This window comes from Thalia democratica, chromosome 3 (genome assembly GCF_965202585.1).
Source record: "Thalia democratica chromosome 3, ktThaDemo2.hap1.1, whole genome shotgun sequence".
Lineage (NCBI taxonomy): Eukaryota > Metazoa > Chordata > Thaliacea > Salpida > Salpidae > Thalia > Thalia democratica.
The window spans coordinates 53,111,951-53,128,611 of NC_139167.1; the positions used below are offsets into that span (position 1 = coordinate 53,111,951).

The window sequence follows — 16,661 nt, forward strand, 5'->3', positions numbered from 1 at the left end:
AACAGTATCTACTATAACGTTTTATCGCTTTAAATTTAGTTGAAGTTTAAAGGTAAGCATATACTTCCAATCATGTTAAACGTTTATGACACATTTTGGCTTTTATATGTTTACATTTTTAATAAACAAAATATAACTTTAAGCAAAATTCATAGTACATATAATAGATCTATAAATTTACCTAGCCGAATTTACAATAAAATCACAGTTTATTAAAATTGCACTTGAAAGTAATTGATTGTTCATATCATAAAAATAAATTCGTTAAATATTATTTCATAAAAAAAAAACTTAAACAAAGTAAGGCTAATTAAAAAATAAAAAAGTTCAAATTTTAAAACAAAAAATTGCTAGCACCTTGATGGTATATAAACATATACAAATTAAGTACAAAGTTTAAACGTTAAGTTCAATAAAATGTTTAAATCTAGTAGTAAAAATGATACCAATCACTTTACTTCTACATATTACGATATGATTTAAGAGTACATAGTCTAAATACTTATTCTAAAAACTTAGTTTTAATCATAAAAAAATTTAAAATTTAAAATTTAGTTAAAATGTACTTCACTTAAATTCGAATATTTTTCACATAAATAATCAAGACAATCTTCAAAAAAGACTATTTTTGGTAAATCATGAAAAGTTTAAATATTGGAGTACATTATCGGAAAACAAAAATAAACTAAAGCAAATTTAATACAAATATTTTTGCATAGTAAGGATTCACAAACTTATTGTCGAAAACATTCATCTTACCTTGAAAAACGTTTTTGAATTTTTAAGGGCATAAAAAGCACACAAACCAACAGCAACAGTCCTTATCAAAACGAAAATTTTTTTTGAAGATCTCGCACGAACACTTGAAGTTCGCACGTATCCTTCTTGTTGTTTGATGCACTTGTTGATCTGCAGCACTTCCGTTGCTGCCCTCCTCCCACTAACAACGGCTCCCTCCATGTAGCCAGCCCACTCGTCACTCGTCTCCGTACCCGCCCAATGCACCCTGTGTGTGTGAAATATTTAATTAAGTTTATAAGTATAGTTAGCTCGATAGTCCAAAAGTTTATTTAGTTAGCTTAAGTTTAATAAATACGCATGTTAGTAGGTTACATGACAATTCAAACTCGGATAATTCAAATTCTTAAAAAAATATTCAAGAGGCCATATCTCAAAACTTTATATAAAATTTCAAAAAAAAAATACATATTCAGGTCTTAATGATATCTACAAGCCTTTTTTACTACAAAATTTTAAATATTTTTTGAGTTTGTCAAAAATTATTTTAATTTAAATTTAATTTTAGCCATATCTCAAAAATTAATGTAACTTTGAAAAATAATAAGTAGCTTGTAGAAATTACTAAAACCTACATATGTATTTTTTTTATTTTTTGAAAACATACATAAATTTTTAAGTTGTGACTATTTAAAAAAAAATTAAGAGTTTGAATTGTCGTGCACCCATGTGAGCAACAGATTTAGTTATATATTAGAAGCAAAATAGTATATTTAATAAAAATTGTTGTCGATCATTTAAATAAACATTGTGTGTTAGACCTTAAGGCTATTTCTTTTATTTTAAAAAAATAATCTTACTTTTTTAATTACAAAATTTTGTAAGAATTACTTTACCATTTAAGTAATTTTCTTTTGGATGTTTTACAAACAGGTTTTTTAATAAAATATTTTTTTCAAGCTTTCAAATTTAGAAATTATTATCCTGGTAAAATTGTAGACATTAGACAGTTTTAGTATTCTCCTTTTTCAATTTATACACTCCTTTTAAAAAAAAAACATATGAATCTTCAAATACTTTCAAGCGTTCAATAGGTGTTTTAAATGTAAAATATGTATTCAGTTATAAGTTTTATGAACACTTGTAGAACCTCTGTTTGGTTAACTTTAAAACAAGTAGATGTATATCATATATAACACATAATGTAAATATAAAAATTAATTTTACTAAGTAACTTTACAGACCTATTGCATATTTGTAATAAAAAACTTGACAACTACTTATACTCTTTTTCTACACATCTTAACCTTTTCATGATTATATAGATTAAGTACGATTTTTTTTTGCAACCTATGATAAATATTTATTAGACAGTAGTTAATAAGTTTAAAATATTTTGAAAACAACACAAAATTATAAACATTTTATCAAATTTCATTTTTTAGGCAAAATATTTTTTAATTATATTATTTGAAATACTATTAATAAAAAATAGTCTTGAAACCAGCAACCTTGAAATTTTATAAATTTTAGTCAAAACTACACTCCCAAACATAAATGTTGGATATATCACAACTTTTTAAAACGTTTCGCTAGTACAAAATCAGTTTTAACTTTTATTTTCTGTATTAATATTTTAAATAGATGTCTCTGTATAATCATTTGCAGATAAAAAGTATATTAACATTTTTTACAGCCACATTTTTAAATTCTAGCTTTATACTATATTTAATACTGTGCTGTTATAACAAAATAATAACAAATACAAAAATTTTTAAACAGTTTCAATAAAAAAACATAATAATAAATACATTTTTAGTATGCTTCACTTTTAGAAATGATTTACCAAAATTGTAGACTAGATTTTTCATGCAATGAAAAGTCTTAGGAACTTAAAACCACAAAACTAAACTTTAATTCTTTAGTAGTTTTTTTTTTTAATCAAACATTTTTTGAACAGTTCTGATGACTCAAACACCCCTGACGAAACTCTCATTTACAACAATAAGTTTTATACTAAATGAGCTCAATATTACCATAAAATAAACTTAAATTAATTTCAGAAGGTCAATTTTTGTTTTTAAAAAACCAAATAACAAGATTTATGTTGCTTTCAAGCAAAAAATTTTAGGCTATATTTTTAAATACAATGAGAAAGTTAAAAAACTAAAGAACTTAAAATATCACAAAACAAAACTTTAACTACAATCAGTAGTCATTTCTTTAACATTATTTATGAACAACCAACCTGTCAAAAGGGGTTCTGATGCCTTCATGGTGTTGGTACAAAGCGCCAGTTTGTCCCACTCCCACGGGACAGCCCCCTACATAGTGCTCTTGTGACCAATCGATGTCTGTATAGTGGATGAGAGATGATCGAGCCTCACCGCCGAACAGTGAAACTAGTCGTTCGATTACCGCATCTTGCCTTTCTGATTGCTGTTTAAAACTATTGATTATTAATTCAAAAATAAAAACACAAATATAAATTTTTAAAACAAACTCATTAATAATCAAGTTTGAAAAATTACAACTAAAACCTACTTAAAATAAATGTAATAGTTCTATTAGTTAATGATTGATAAAAGTATAACATTTGTTTTGTAAAATTAAATAAATATCTTATCTAGTTAAAATAAAACTAATTTGTGTTTTCAAGTGTATTTTTGAAAAATCATTACGATAGTAGTTGGAATTTTATTTGATGTATCATTTTTTATTACTGTAGGCCAAACCTTTAATGTATGTTAGCAGCTTTAAAACTTTGTGGTCACACAGTGTACACTCACTTAACAAACACTAAAAAATTATTACTTTTCAAATTAACTATTACTATAGCAAACTGTAAAACGTACAATAAATCGTTTAAAATATTTATGAAAAAAATCTACACATTAAAATCTTAGTATAAGATGCAATGAAAGTCTAAATTTACCTAAATGTAGAATGTTTGTCAGTTTATCTATTGTCTTTAAACTCAGGGTTCCACTTGTTTTTTTACAATTTTTCCAGGTTTTTTAAATTTTTTCCAGGTTTTTAAAAGTGCACATTTTTGGATCTATTTTTAGTTTTTAGTTGAGTTTAATGTAAGAAACTGTGTTAAATAGTATAAAAACATTGAAAAGATACTGAAAGTTTATTTAAATGTGTTTTTTAATAGAAAAACTTTTTGATGATGACAAAAAAATCTTATTAATATGATAGATTTTTTTATCAAACTGAAATTTTACTACTGAAAATGTTAAAATTGTTAAAAAATCCAGGTTTTTCCAGGTTTTTTTCAAAATTTCTCAAATTCCAGGTTTTTCCAGGTTATTTTAGCCTAAATTGTCAAATTCTAGGTTTTCCAGGTTTCCAGGTAAAGTGGAAACCCTGTAAACTACTTTTTAAAGAAACACCTTTTTTTGATATATAGCAATATGAACTAATTTTTCAAACAACCGGACTTTAATTATATTCGATTAAGTGATAATTAATTCACGCACTTAATAGTACATATAAAAAATATGTATTGTAAAACATCTAGCTTGAAAAACATTATACTTCTTTTAAATATAATAGTTTTTCTTAATAATGAAACTAGGCGATGTGATGTAGTATTTTTACTTACAAGTTTGCTTGAAGTAAAAAGTTAAGCTAAAAGTTTTTAGTTAGGTTACAGCTAAAAAAAAATTAGTACCTCAGGTGATACACTACATCATGAAAGTAAAGAGTTAAGATACTTTTTTTCATTTTTCTTGATTCATTTATAAATTTTTGTAGAAATTATTTCAATTCGAAAAACTTGAATTTCGAAAAAAAAATATTTTTAAGTATTTTAGAAATTTTGTTTTTTTATTTTAGTTATTTAGTATATTTAGTTGGAAAATGGTTTAAGTATAAAATAATAGTAAAATGTAGTATTTACAAATTATAAATTCAATCATAACTTATTTCAGAAAAAATGACAAATGTGTTTATCTAAAATAATAAAAAACATAAGTTGTTTATTAAAATTAAAGGGAGTCAGTATATCATTGCAAACAGATTTTGTTGTGATTTTGTAATATAAAAATTGTTTAGAAAAAAAAAAAGCAAGTTTAAGTATTAATATGATAAGATTAAAACAAATCTATCAAAACCTGAAAAAGTGTATAATTATATATAACAAAAAGTAATAGGGCTGTGTGTATAAAAAAACAGGCTTTACTTTTAAATAAACTATCTAAGAAATTAACCTCATTGAGTAATGGAAAGTATATTTAAGTCAATAAATTTTAACAATTAACATTTAGAAATTATATTAACAACTTTTTTATGAAAAAATATATAAATAATAACTTTTCCTCTACTAATGCAAATACTAGTATTCCTCTTTTTAAAACACATACTTTGATTTAAGTTAGTATATATTCAAAATAATAGAATCGATTAAAAGAAGTAATTAAAAAAAAAACGCTTAATGAAAGTTGTATATAGAAAAGTAAAAAAAAAACGTACAACTTAAACAATAATTTTCAGTATTTTACAAAAAAACAAAACAACTTACAGTTTTCATTGACCAATGAGAAGCGTTTTCTCCGCCTATGAAACCCACGATGGCGGGATTTCCCCCGTGGGAAGTACCATCGAAAGTGCAGCAAAAAGTTTCTTCTGAAAATTTTTCTGCAACAATGATGGATTCACCCGAACTGTTTTCCTCCTGTTTGGTTTTTCATCAACTTAATAATTTCTTAATAAGATAGAAGTTATCTGATAATAATACACGTTTATTTATATCTTTTGTTGAACAACTGTACTATTACATCTTGATAAAAATACATTATTTAAAACAGTTTGTAATTGTTGGAACAAAATTACATTTTAGACCCAATAGTTTGGAATTAATGAAAGCTAAAGTTTAAAAAAAACATACACAAGTTATTTACTTTTAAACAAATTTGTGTTTATTAGAAACAACTTTTACATTTTAATCGTACAAATTTGCTACTATTTTAATTTTGACAAACTGAAAATAATTCATTTAACTTTTATTCGCGTACGAATTGGAAAGTTTTAGTCAAAAGGAAAAAAAATATATTTTAAAATAAGTTCAGATAAAATTATGATATGCAAGTTTTATTGTCATGTCTGTAGACTAATGTGTATTACACACTGCCACAATAACTAATTTAATTTAAGTCTATACGAACTCAAAAAAATCCAACAGTATTGTGCTATCAAACGTGTAAAAATATAGTTTTTAAAAATTCTTAATTTGAATAAATGCAAAAATTCCAAACATGTAAACTTGTCAATTAAAGTTTTTAAAAACTTAAAATCTTATGTTTGTTACAAATTCTGTCCACACTGATAAATTTATTTACATTTTTTTGAAAAACAACTACTTGAATTAAAGTACTACGTTGTTAAATAATTATTATTGTTTTGAAACATTACAAATATTAACACAACCCTCCAGCACCTTCCAAAAACACGACTGAAAAGTGGCAATGAATTTGATCAGATGCCCCATTGGCAGCTTGGCATTCAATTGGTACTTGTGGGCTGGTAGGGGAGGTGAAAATAATATCTGATTGGTTAATTGGGGCGGTGTTGCCATGACAACCAGTTTTGACTTGTACCTGCGCCCATCTTTCAATTCCACTACCACAAAGTCTTTATTTGTCTAAATCAAAACATGTATACTTTTTTTAAATATAAACGAAGCATAACTTGTGAACATTATATTTAATTTTTACGTTAAAAAACAATTTAATTTACACTTTTTATATATTAGAGTTGTTTAATTTTTTTTTTTAGCTACTTGCACCTATATTAAAACTTTCATTTATAAGATCTGTTCAATTTCTACTTGAATAATAATTATTCTAACAACTGATGATCTCTTATATTTAATACAAGATTAAAACATTGCACTGTTTGTAAAAATATGTGAAAATAAAATTTAATAGTCAAGTTTATACAGACAAGTAATCTATTACATCGTTTACATCTATTCAATACTTTAAATATTTAAAGTTTCTCTAAGGATACTATTAATATATATAATATTATTAACCTGATCAATCATTGCCACTGGAGAACTTGTAAATACGTTTTTAGCTCCAATATATTTTTGTAAGCGTTTTGGCAACTCTGCTGCCGTTTCCTGAAACAAAAAAGTCAATATTGATAAACATTAGTACTTTATCATATAATTGTATTAAAAACAATATGGTTAATAGCATATTTGTAAAAAAATCTCATGTTTTTTGTAATCAATTAACCTATTTTAATCATCCAACACTAAAATAAGTGTTAATAGATTGATAAACTTTTTTGTTAAGACTTTTATACGTTTGTTTCAAAAATACATATTGTTTAGTAAAAACAATTCTCAAAAAATTAAAATTTTAATTACTTTGTAAAATACTTTGCGTTTTTCATATTTAAATTGTAAAGTCATTTATATTGATTAGATACTTTGGTTGTTTTAATATAAAACAATTAATAAGAAACATCATTATTTCAAAAACAAGCCTTGATAAAAAAAAAAAAGTTCTTGTATAAAATACTACATTAGCTATAAAAGACAAAGTTTTAAATAACATTGATAAAATATTATGGCAACCATATCAAAACTTAAACAACTAATGAGTATCAAACAAAATTGTATTTTATCTTGCTAATGAGTTCAAAAGTTCTACAATAGTGTAAAAATTAGTGTATTTAAATTCAAGAATGAATCAATTTTCTAGACTGGCTTAAATTTTAGAAATAAATATATAGATACCTTAACTTGTTTATTAATACTTAAAATTAGTTTGACTTTTGAAAAAAGAATTAAAGATTTCTACTTTGTAAAACCTGTTTAATAATAAATGTTGCTCTTTTTAAAAGCTTTACTAACAATTTAATAACAAACAAACTAATTTTTATGTCAACTATTGTTCATCTTTTAGTTCCTGCACTTTCGTATTTTCTTCTTTAAACTTTTTATCTTCTAAGCTAAAATAAAAACGAAAAATATAAAAAACTTTCATTTTTAATTCAAAATTTACTATTTTCATCTATTTCTTATACACTTTTGCGATACAACAGTATTGAAATCTTAATAATTCTATTTTTTTGTATTCAACTAAAAATTATTTATCAACTTGTAAATATGTGCTTTTCGCGTGCACACAAATATATAATACTCCTGAATCTTATAAAAAAAATTATATTTCAACAAAAAACTACTTTTAAAATTAAACATTTTTAACTAAACGTTGCTGATTCTATTAAACTGATAATTTTCTTGTTGATTTTTAAAAATTTAACTACAAAAAAATAATATAAGTAAATTACTTTTCTATCCACTAATTCCTTATTATACACTCTTTAATAAAAAATATTATCTTGGAACATTTTAAACTTAAACTAGAACGAAATTGCCTCAGTCATTATATAAATTAAAATGTTATACTTTTAGAGTACAAGGTAATAAAATACAACATTTTATCAAAACACTTTAGTTTGTTTTTTCACAACGTAACATGCTTATAACATTTAAAAAAAAGGTAACACTAGAAAACTTTAGTTTTAAAATTACTTTTTTATTAATTTAAATTATATAGTAGTTTTCAAATAATTTCAATTGAAACAAAGTTTAAATAAAAGATGTATAAAACTAAAACTTAATTTTATGATACCTTTTAACCAAAAACATTTAAATTATTTTATTTGTCAAAAATCCAACAACTAATTAACCGTAAATCTGTGGGGTTTTGAAGGTTTGTGTTAGTAGATTATATATTGCAAACATATTCTAAAATAAATTTGTTTAAATCTATGTTTGTTTAGAACTATTGCTAACTCAAACTACTTTTCTAAGAACTAGACCTACTCATTTCAAGCATTTTTTCTTTAAAAAAATTACAAATTTGACAGTAGAAGAAAAATTAAGTTATGTTTTTAGAAACCATGCTGTATTTTTTCAAAAAAAAATTAAACAAAAATACTGCAAGTATCATTGAAAGTTATCAAAAAAAAAGGTAGTTTGCAGATTTACCTTTATTCTCAGCTCCTGAGCGTGGCCTTCAGTGGTGTCAAGCAGCTTGTTGACGCCACCAGCAGAAGCGCACACGTGCAGAAAAAACAGCAACGAAACTTGACTCGGTTCGCACCCGAACACGACGCGAGTCATGCAGGCGATCAGGCCGTCGATTCCTGAAACAAAGGAAAACAAAAACCATTGAATAAATAATAATTTATACCTTAAAAGTGTAAGGTAAAAAGATACAACACTTTTATTTAAACAATTTAGTATTTTTAGTCGTTACATAACATTCTTACACATTTAAAAATAGGCAAAAATAATAGTAAAACTTAGTTTATAAAGTAAATTTTTTAAAGTAAAAATTTTGCAGTAGCTTTATAAAAGCTTAATTGAAACACAAGAGTCATACAAGCATTCAAGCTGTCGATTCCTGATACAAAGAAATTCAAAAACCCTTTTTATTTTAACCGCATTGCTGGCTCACCATCACAAAATGCTGTGTTTTCATCTACGAACTTCTGGAGTGAAATCGAATCCAGCTTTTCCATTCTTTCTGACTTGTATGTACTTGCATCTTTGACTTCTTTTGTTAGTTTTTTGATCTGTTTAAAATATAATAGTTTATTGAATTTAAAAAAAAAAACCTAGCGATTAAAAAGTTTGGTCCAAGGTCCTGAGTGTACAATAAAACTTTTTGGATATTGAGTCATACACCACGGATACATTTTATTGTCTGGCTGAGGATAGATATACAGTAATTATAGAAGTTGTTATTTTAAACATATATGAGAAAGTAACTATAAAAACAACAAAAAAATTAAAATTACACTTTTAAAATATAACAGTTGAAGTACACAGAGTTTTAAAATCCAAGGTAATTTAAACTAAACTGTAATAAATATGAGAAAGTAACTATAAAAACAACAAAAAAATTAAAATTACACTTTTAAAATATAACAGTTGAAGTACACAGAGTTTTAAAATCCAAGGTAATTTAAACTAAACTGTAATAAATAAAGAAAAACCTTTTGTTCTAGATACCAATAGTTAAGTAAATTGAATACTCCAACAGGTGGAATTAAGCCTTCATACTTTTTTATGTTTCTTCTGTTCTTGTAAAAAACTTTATTAAAGCCAGAAGTGTATTGATAAAAAGTTTCCATACAAAGCTCTTCCAAAAGTTTGATAATATTTTTTTGAGAGCTAAAAGTGAAAACATAAGTAAGAACAGCCTAAGAACATAATACACTTTTAAACCCACCAAATACTTTTGTCATAAATTGAATATTATTTAAAGTTAAAAAAATTAATTCAGATTCCTGATTATATTATTGTGGATAATTAAAAACATTTATGTATACAAATACTTTAGAGTAAAAAAGATGTATAGAAGATGTAGAGTAAGAATTATTAAATGTATAACTAAATTAAAATATTTAAACCTACAAACCCATTGCCCTCCCAGGTCCCAAACGTCTTCTCCGCTTTTAGCTGGAAGCTTCGTGTTTTTCAACCTTCCACCAACTTCATCTACTCACAAAAAAATAACAGAAGTGTTTTTTAATGCTAACTATATAAAATTATTATTTGGTTAAACTTCCACTTACTAAGCTGTACCGTTTGATTTTCAAAACTAAGAATTTGGCCTTAACAGTTTAAAAATAACTATCAACTAAAAGGTCTAAAAAATTTTATTTCTTTACATTGAAGTATTAAGCGTTAACATCAACTTGCATTGATAAAAATAAAGACCATTTCACTTTCAAGCTTATCAACGGTATTCCACTTGTTTATAATTTATCAGTTCTTAAAAACTTTGATAAGAAATAGAGTATGTTTATTTTTAACTACACATTTCAGTTTTCAAAAATTAGTTGCTAAAACAACTTAATAAATTTTAAAAAAACTTATATAACATATAATAAATAAATAAAAATATAACACTTACTTAAACTACTAAAAATAATACATTTCTTTACATGTCTTTTATCAATGAATTGAAAGTTAAACTAGTTTTTACAAAATGCATGATTTAAACCAAGTATAAAATTATTTTAAAGTCACACTTTTAACTTAACCGAAAATACTGTTTAAATACCTTAAAATATTGATACAGCTTATCTAGCTGTATTTGTTTTTTTCTTTTTTATTCTGAAGTTTCTTTATTTATGTAACTTATAAACTATAATTATTGTCTAAACCGAAGATATCTAATTACTTAAAGTTAATAAATCTTAGCAATAAAAAACGCTTACTTTTGAAAACTCTACTTATAATGATTAGTAACAGTACTTACAAAAAAGACCTATTGCTACTACTTGAATAAAATATAAACCTTAATAGCAAATAGTTACGTTAAAATATATTATAGGAAACATACCACAACAGACAAATAGTTTTGATGTTACTTAGAACACACTAGTAAAAACAAACAAAACTGTAAGTTCGTAAAGCTTAGTTTTAAACAAACCTCTAGCTTCCAACACTATAACTTTAAGCTTGCCACAAGATTTTTTGTTTATTTCATAGGCAGCAGTCATACCAGAAAGTCCACCACCAACAATTGTTACATCAAAAAATTGCAGATCATTACTCATATTACTTTTTTTTTGAACTAACTAGTATTAACTATTCATAAGAGTTATAAACAAATTATCAGATTTCAAACAGGAAAACTTTAGTATGATTAGTTTTTAACTAAGAATTTTCTTACTTTTCTTTGAAAATTGTATGTAAATGAATATCTTTAATGGTCTAAAAACATTAAAACTAATTAAACCTTTAAAAACCTGAGTATATTACAAATAATTATTACTTATAAACTTAAGTGGATATTTTTTATACATACATAAGAATATAACATAGAATGTTTTTTCTTAAACTTAAAATACTTCGTTTAAAACATTTAGTTTGATAACTGAACAAAACTACTTTCATTTAAATAATAAAAAGTAATCAATAATATATTTACGTAACAATGCTTAATATTGTTGAATTTATTAAATAAATATTGTACATTTGGATATTTTGAATCAAAAGCTGGGTTTTTTCCTTTTTTATCTTTTTATTTTCAACATAGTCTTCATTCATTTCTTTGAGCTATAAGATTTTTGTATATTTTTTTAAACAACTACATTTTTATTTCAAAGTAAATACTTTTATATATTGGGGCTTATTTTTGTAGTGGGGCTCTTTTAAAAGTAAATCATGTTTTGTAGCTTTTAATACAAATAAATTAAGTATATAGGTGCACAGTAGACCCACAACTCAAAAAAGGAAAATAAAAATTTATATTTTTTTTCTGGATAAATTATTTCCAGAAAGCCAAGATTCTAGACTCTAGAGTATCATAGATTAAAGAGAGGAAAAATACTTCTACATAATAGTTAAACCAGTTGGGGCGGGAAAATAGAATATTTTTTCCATTAAACAAATATTGATGTCTTCTAAATTAAAAAATCAACAGTGAAAGATTAGCCTTTTTTAAACCAAATCAAAACTATTACAATTTTTCATGATTTAATAATTATACTACAAATTTTGTTGTAATGAGTTTGATTTGTAATCTAATAATAATAAAAAACTTATCTCTTGCACAGGAGAAAAAAAAAGGATTATATACAGTTTTAAATGCTATATTATCAAAATATAATTATACTACATTAAAAAAATTTTTGTAATTTTTGTTATTAACCTAGTTTACAATTGAAGAATGTAAAAAAGTTCTAGTTGGGACAATATAAATGTAGATATCGAAATAATTCTTATATTTAGTAGACTACAATTTAATTAACATAAAACTTACTATGCCATAATAAAACCTAAAGAACCAATTTTCTTTTTGAAAAGAACACTCAGTCATATATACCGTTTTAGCTGATATATCAAATTTATAAAACTCTATTTATAAAAACAAGTAGAGCTCAATCTTTGAAAACATGAAACTTTATATTTTACATCTACTAAACATCTTTAAGTTGTTATAACAAAATTAATTGAAATATAAGCTCAACTTGTTTCTTTTGTAATTTTAAAAATAAACCTAAATTCTAGAATTAAAAAAGCAAAGAGCAAAAACATTCTAATGAGTTTTTACTTAAAGTCCCATTATTTTTGTTTTAATGAAAAAAAAAATTAGTTTCAAAAAAAAAAATCAATATATATAATCAAGAGGTACATTAAAACTTTACAAATAATGATTTTGTAGAAAATTTTGTTCCCCACTTACTGGTAAATTCAATTTTAGTTTGAGGGTGGTAAGAAATTTTTCATATGTTTATATCATTTTAAATATTTTTATGAAATAACAAATTGTTGGTACTCTTTTTTAATAAAATAAAAATTAGCTTTTTTGATGTAAGAGTTCAATAGGTACTTGTAGAAAGGCCAAGTAAAAAACTATTACATTGAATATATACCTTCTCTTATACTATCTTACAACATGGTGGTATGTAGAAGGCTTCTTTTTTTTACTGAGACAGCAGCTGTTTAGTACAAACAGCAAGGAGGTTATGGAGGTTAGAGTCAGTAGCTACAACAATATTAAGGGTACCTAAAATACAAGAACACAACACAGGGTAGCCTAAGGTTTGTGATAAATTTCTTTCAGGTTTTCTGAATTTCTCCCAGGTTTTCGAAAGTACAATTTTTGGGTATACTTTTAATATAAAATCAAATTTAATGTAAAAAACTGTTCTAAACAGCATAAGAACATTGAAAAAATACTGAAAAGCTATTTTAAATATGTTTTTTTCATAAAAAAAACATGATAACAAAAATTTGTTTTTTTTATGATTAAATTTTTGTGTCAAATCAAAATTTTATTAACTTGTATAAATAGTTCAATACTATATATTTTTCTAGCCTAAATTGTCAAATTACCTAAATTACCTAAATTACCTAAATTTCTAGCCTAAATTGTCTAATTGCCTAAATTGTCAAATTACAGATTTTTCCAGGATTTCAAGTTTTTGGCAACCATGATTAAATATGTTATTTTAAATAATACTCTCAGTAGGGTGGTCAAACTAGTCAGGGAGGCCAGTAGTTAACAAACTATTAAATCATTCATTGTTAATAATATCAAAAGGCCTGTTATCAGCCAAGATCAGCTATGAGTAATTGTGCATAAATAATAAATTTAAAGCACAGAAATCCAATAAATAAAAAATAAATAAAATACAAATGAACAGAATTTATTTTGCTTTTCATTTTTCATCTTTATTGTAATGAGGTCATGAGTTCACATGTTTGACCTTATAAAGTAGATAAATTTTATCATTTATATTTTTATAACATTATTGATTGTTTATTGAACAACAAAAAAATTGCTCTAAATTATTATTCTAAGAACCTGGTGTTAAACAAAAATATTTTGGTCATCAAATTGTACACCAAGGATACAGTTTAATGTCTTGTCCAGGAATATGTCATACTAAATTCTAAATTCTCCTACAGTTTTTAACTAATTGTTCTCCGTTTTTTCAGTAAAATATTTACTAAATATAAACAATAATATGATAGAAAAATTTAAAAATTTTAGCAAAAAAATGCTTTTAAACTTTTTTTAGCTAATTTTTCTGAAAATATAAAAAATTAGTTTACACTCTTGTATCAGAAAACTTGTATAAAGATTAATTAAATATCTATTTTCAAAAAAACTGACTAATAGGTTATACTACAAGCTTTCTTATAAGAATAATTGTTCATTTAAAAAAAAATGCTTTCAACATCTATCTGTATTAATTTATTCTTTCTCATTAAATGAATTGCTTTAGTTTCAGGGTAAACTTTACTATGTTTTCAGTTTGTAGGTTTTCCCCAATGCGAACAAACTTTAGTTTATGAAAATAAGTCTAATAAATACCAGTTAGCAGTAAGCAGTTAGCAGACCGTTATTTGACAAAAGCTGCAAACTACGAACTACGAAGAAAAAGTTACAGACAATGTGAGAAAAAAATACTAATTATTTATATACTTTTTTTTTAATTTTAATGCTTATTAGTTTTTTTAATAACTATTATTGCTTTGTATGAATATAAAATATTAAATTTAATAAAAAAAGTTTTAAAAGAAAAATATGTTTCAAAAAAAATGTGTTTTCATCCCTTTGAAACTCAAAATACTTTGATTCCTTAACTCGTTTGGCATACTTGTACAAACTTTAATAATGTGACTGTTTTTAGATTGTTGTACAACGTTTGTTTGTTTTAATTTATCCTGGTGCAGTGCAGGCTCATAAACTATGCTGTTTTTTAAATTGACGGCAACTTTAATTGCAGCAACCGACTTCAAGAAATTAGCTATTTGATAGTTGACAATAAAATAAGAAAAATTAAACAATATTTTTTTCAACCAACAAATTATACACACGTCACTAAAAAATAAACAAATTTAAAGTAAAAACAAATATTTGGGTCAATGGTGTAGTTAAAAGTGTTAAAAGGTCGAATGTAAATATTATATTATTTGCTTTTATGATAAACATTTTGTTACTTTTAACTAATGGAAATAAGTAAAAAATAATAATTTAGTAAAATTAGTATTGAAACATACTCAATCACTTTATTACAGATGCTTTTTTATATGTAGATCCGGTAACACTAATAAGTTTTGTTTTTAACAAAATTACTTTAAAAATAACTGAACCGTGAAACAGCTTTTAATAATAAGTAGTAAGCTTTGTTATAATAACATTGTCGGGTAGAGTTAAACCTATAAGTTAAGATATTAAAACAATATATAGTTTGTATGACCTATGATATTAATTAAAAAAGGAGTTAAATCATGCGAAGTGATGATGTAAGTTCTTAAAGTATTTCATAAAAAGAAGTTTAAGATGATAAAAGCTAAACTGTACTGACTGAACGTTTAAAAGCAATCCAAATTTTAATCTTCTCTTTTTCTTGAGTATAATTATTTATTTTTAGTTTCAAATTCTGTATTTATTTTTTGTTTTTTTATATTTGGAATTAATAAGTAAATATATGTTTGTGTTTTATTTTTTCAATAGACCTTTTACTTTTATACTTTTATGTATTTATTATATAATTTTTTATTTATAGAAATTATTCAAAAAAAAATACATAAAAGTAATTTTTACTTTGCTTTAAAAAAATCTTAATTTAAACTTTGTCTTTTTTATTACTTAAGTAACTAAATTTAATTTTTAAATAAGCAAGTTTTGGCTACCTGTGTTTAAAAGATAATAAATACATTTTAATAGTATCTAAATTATTAACTAAAACAAATAAAAGTAATAAAAACAGTAAAGCTATAGTATAAACAGTTTTTAAAACTTTGTAAATAAAAAATTAATTATGGTAAAGCTGAAGAGGTAAATAAAAAACTTAAATTGATTTAGAGATGCCTTGAATGTAAACCTTAAACTTAATATTTAACAAAAAGAAGTAATTTTGTTTTAAACTAAAAAAACGCTTGTGTAAGCTTTCCTACCAAATACTGTTTAAGTACCACATTTTTTAAGTTTACTTTTTAATACTAAATCACGAGAAAGATAAAAAGGTGTAGAACAAACTGTTAATAGTTAGTTTAGATGAAACCCAAAAACATTGTTACATATATTTATTGAACGATAAAACATCAATCAAAACATTTGGTCACTGGACCTGGTGCACGAAGAACCTTTCGGTTATGGAGTCGTACACCACAGATACCTTTTAATGTCTGGTCCGGAACTCCATCTTTAGTTAAAATTCAATAAAAAACTTGTTTTAGGTTTTTATCTGTAAATCTAAAATAAAATACATACTTTGTATGAAGTACTACTAGTTTTACTGTTTTTTGTCTACATATACTTTTAGTAGAGCACTCGCGAGAAAACATATACAAAAATTTTACAATTATCATTCAACTTTTATTTGATGTTATTTTAAAAGTATTTATTTTGAAAAATTAAAAC

At 24.2% G+C, this 16,661-nt stretch overlaps 1 protein-coding gene across 1 annotated transcript; it reads right to left on the minus strand.

The window, feature by feature from the left end:
• Positions 1-610: 610 nt before the first annotated feature.
• LOC145831763 (putative flavin-containing monoamine oxidase A) lies at positions 611-11,342 on the minus strand. The gene is made up of 10 exons (XM_082939095.1): positions 11,211-11,342; positions 10,183-10,270; positions 9,766-9,943; positions 9,225-9,342; positions 8,753-8,910; positions 6,779-6,868; positions 6,182-6,385; positions 5,267-5,419; positions 2,987-3,177; positions 611-1,006 (listed from the first exon to the last, which is right to left on the minus strand). Exons 1-10 carry the CDS (start codon positions 11,335-11,337, stop codon positions 751-753), a joined length of 1,563 nt encoding a protein of 520 aa, XP_082795221.1. The 5' UTR covers positions 11,338-11,342; the 3' UTR covers positions 611-750.
• Between the last annotated feature and the right edge of the window lie 5,319 nt (positions 11,343-16,661).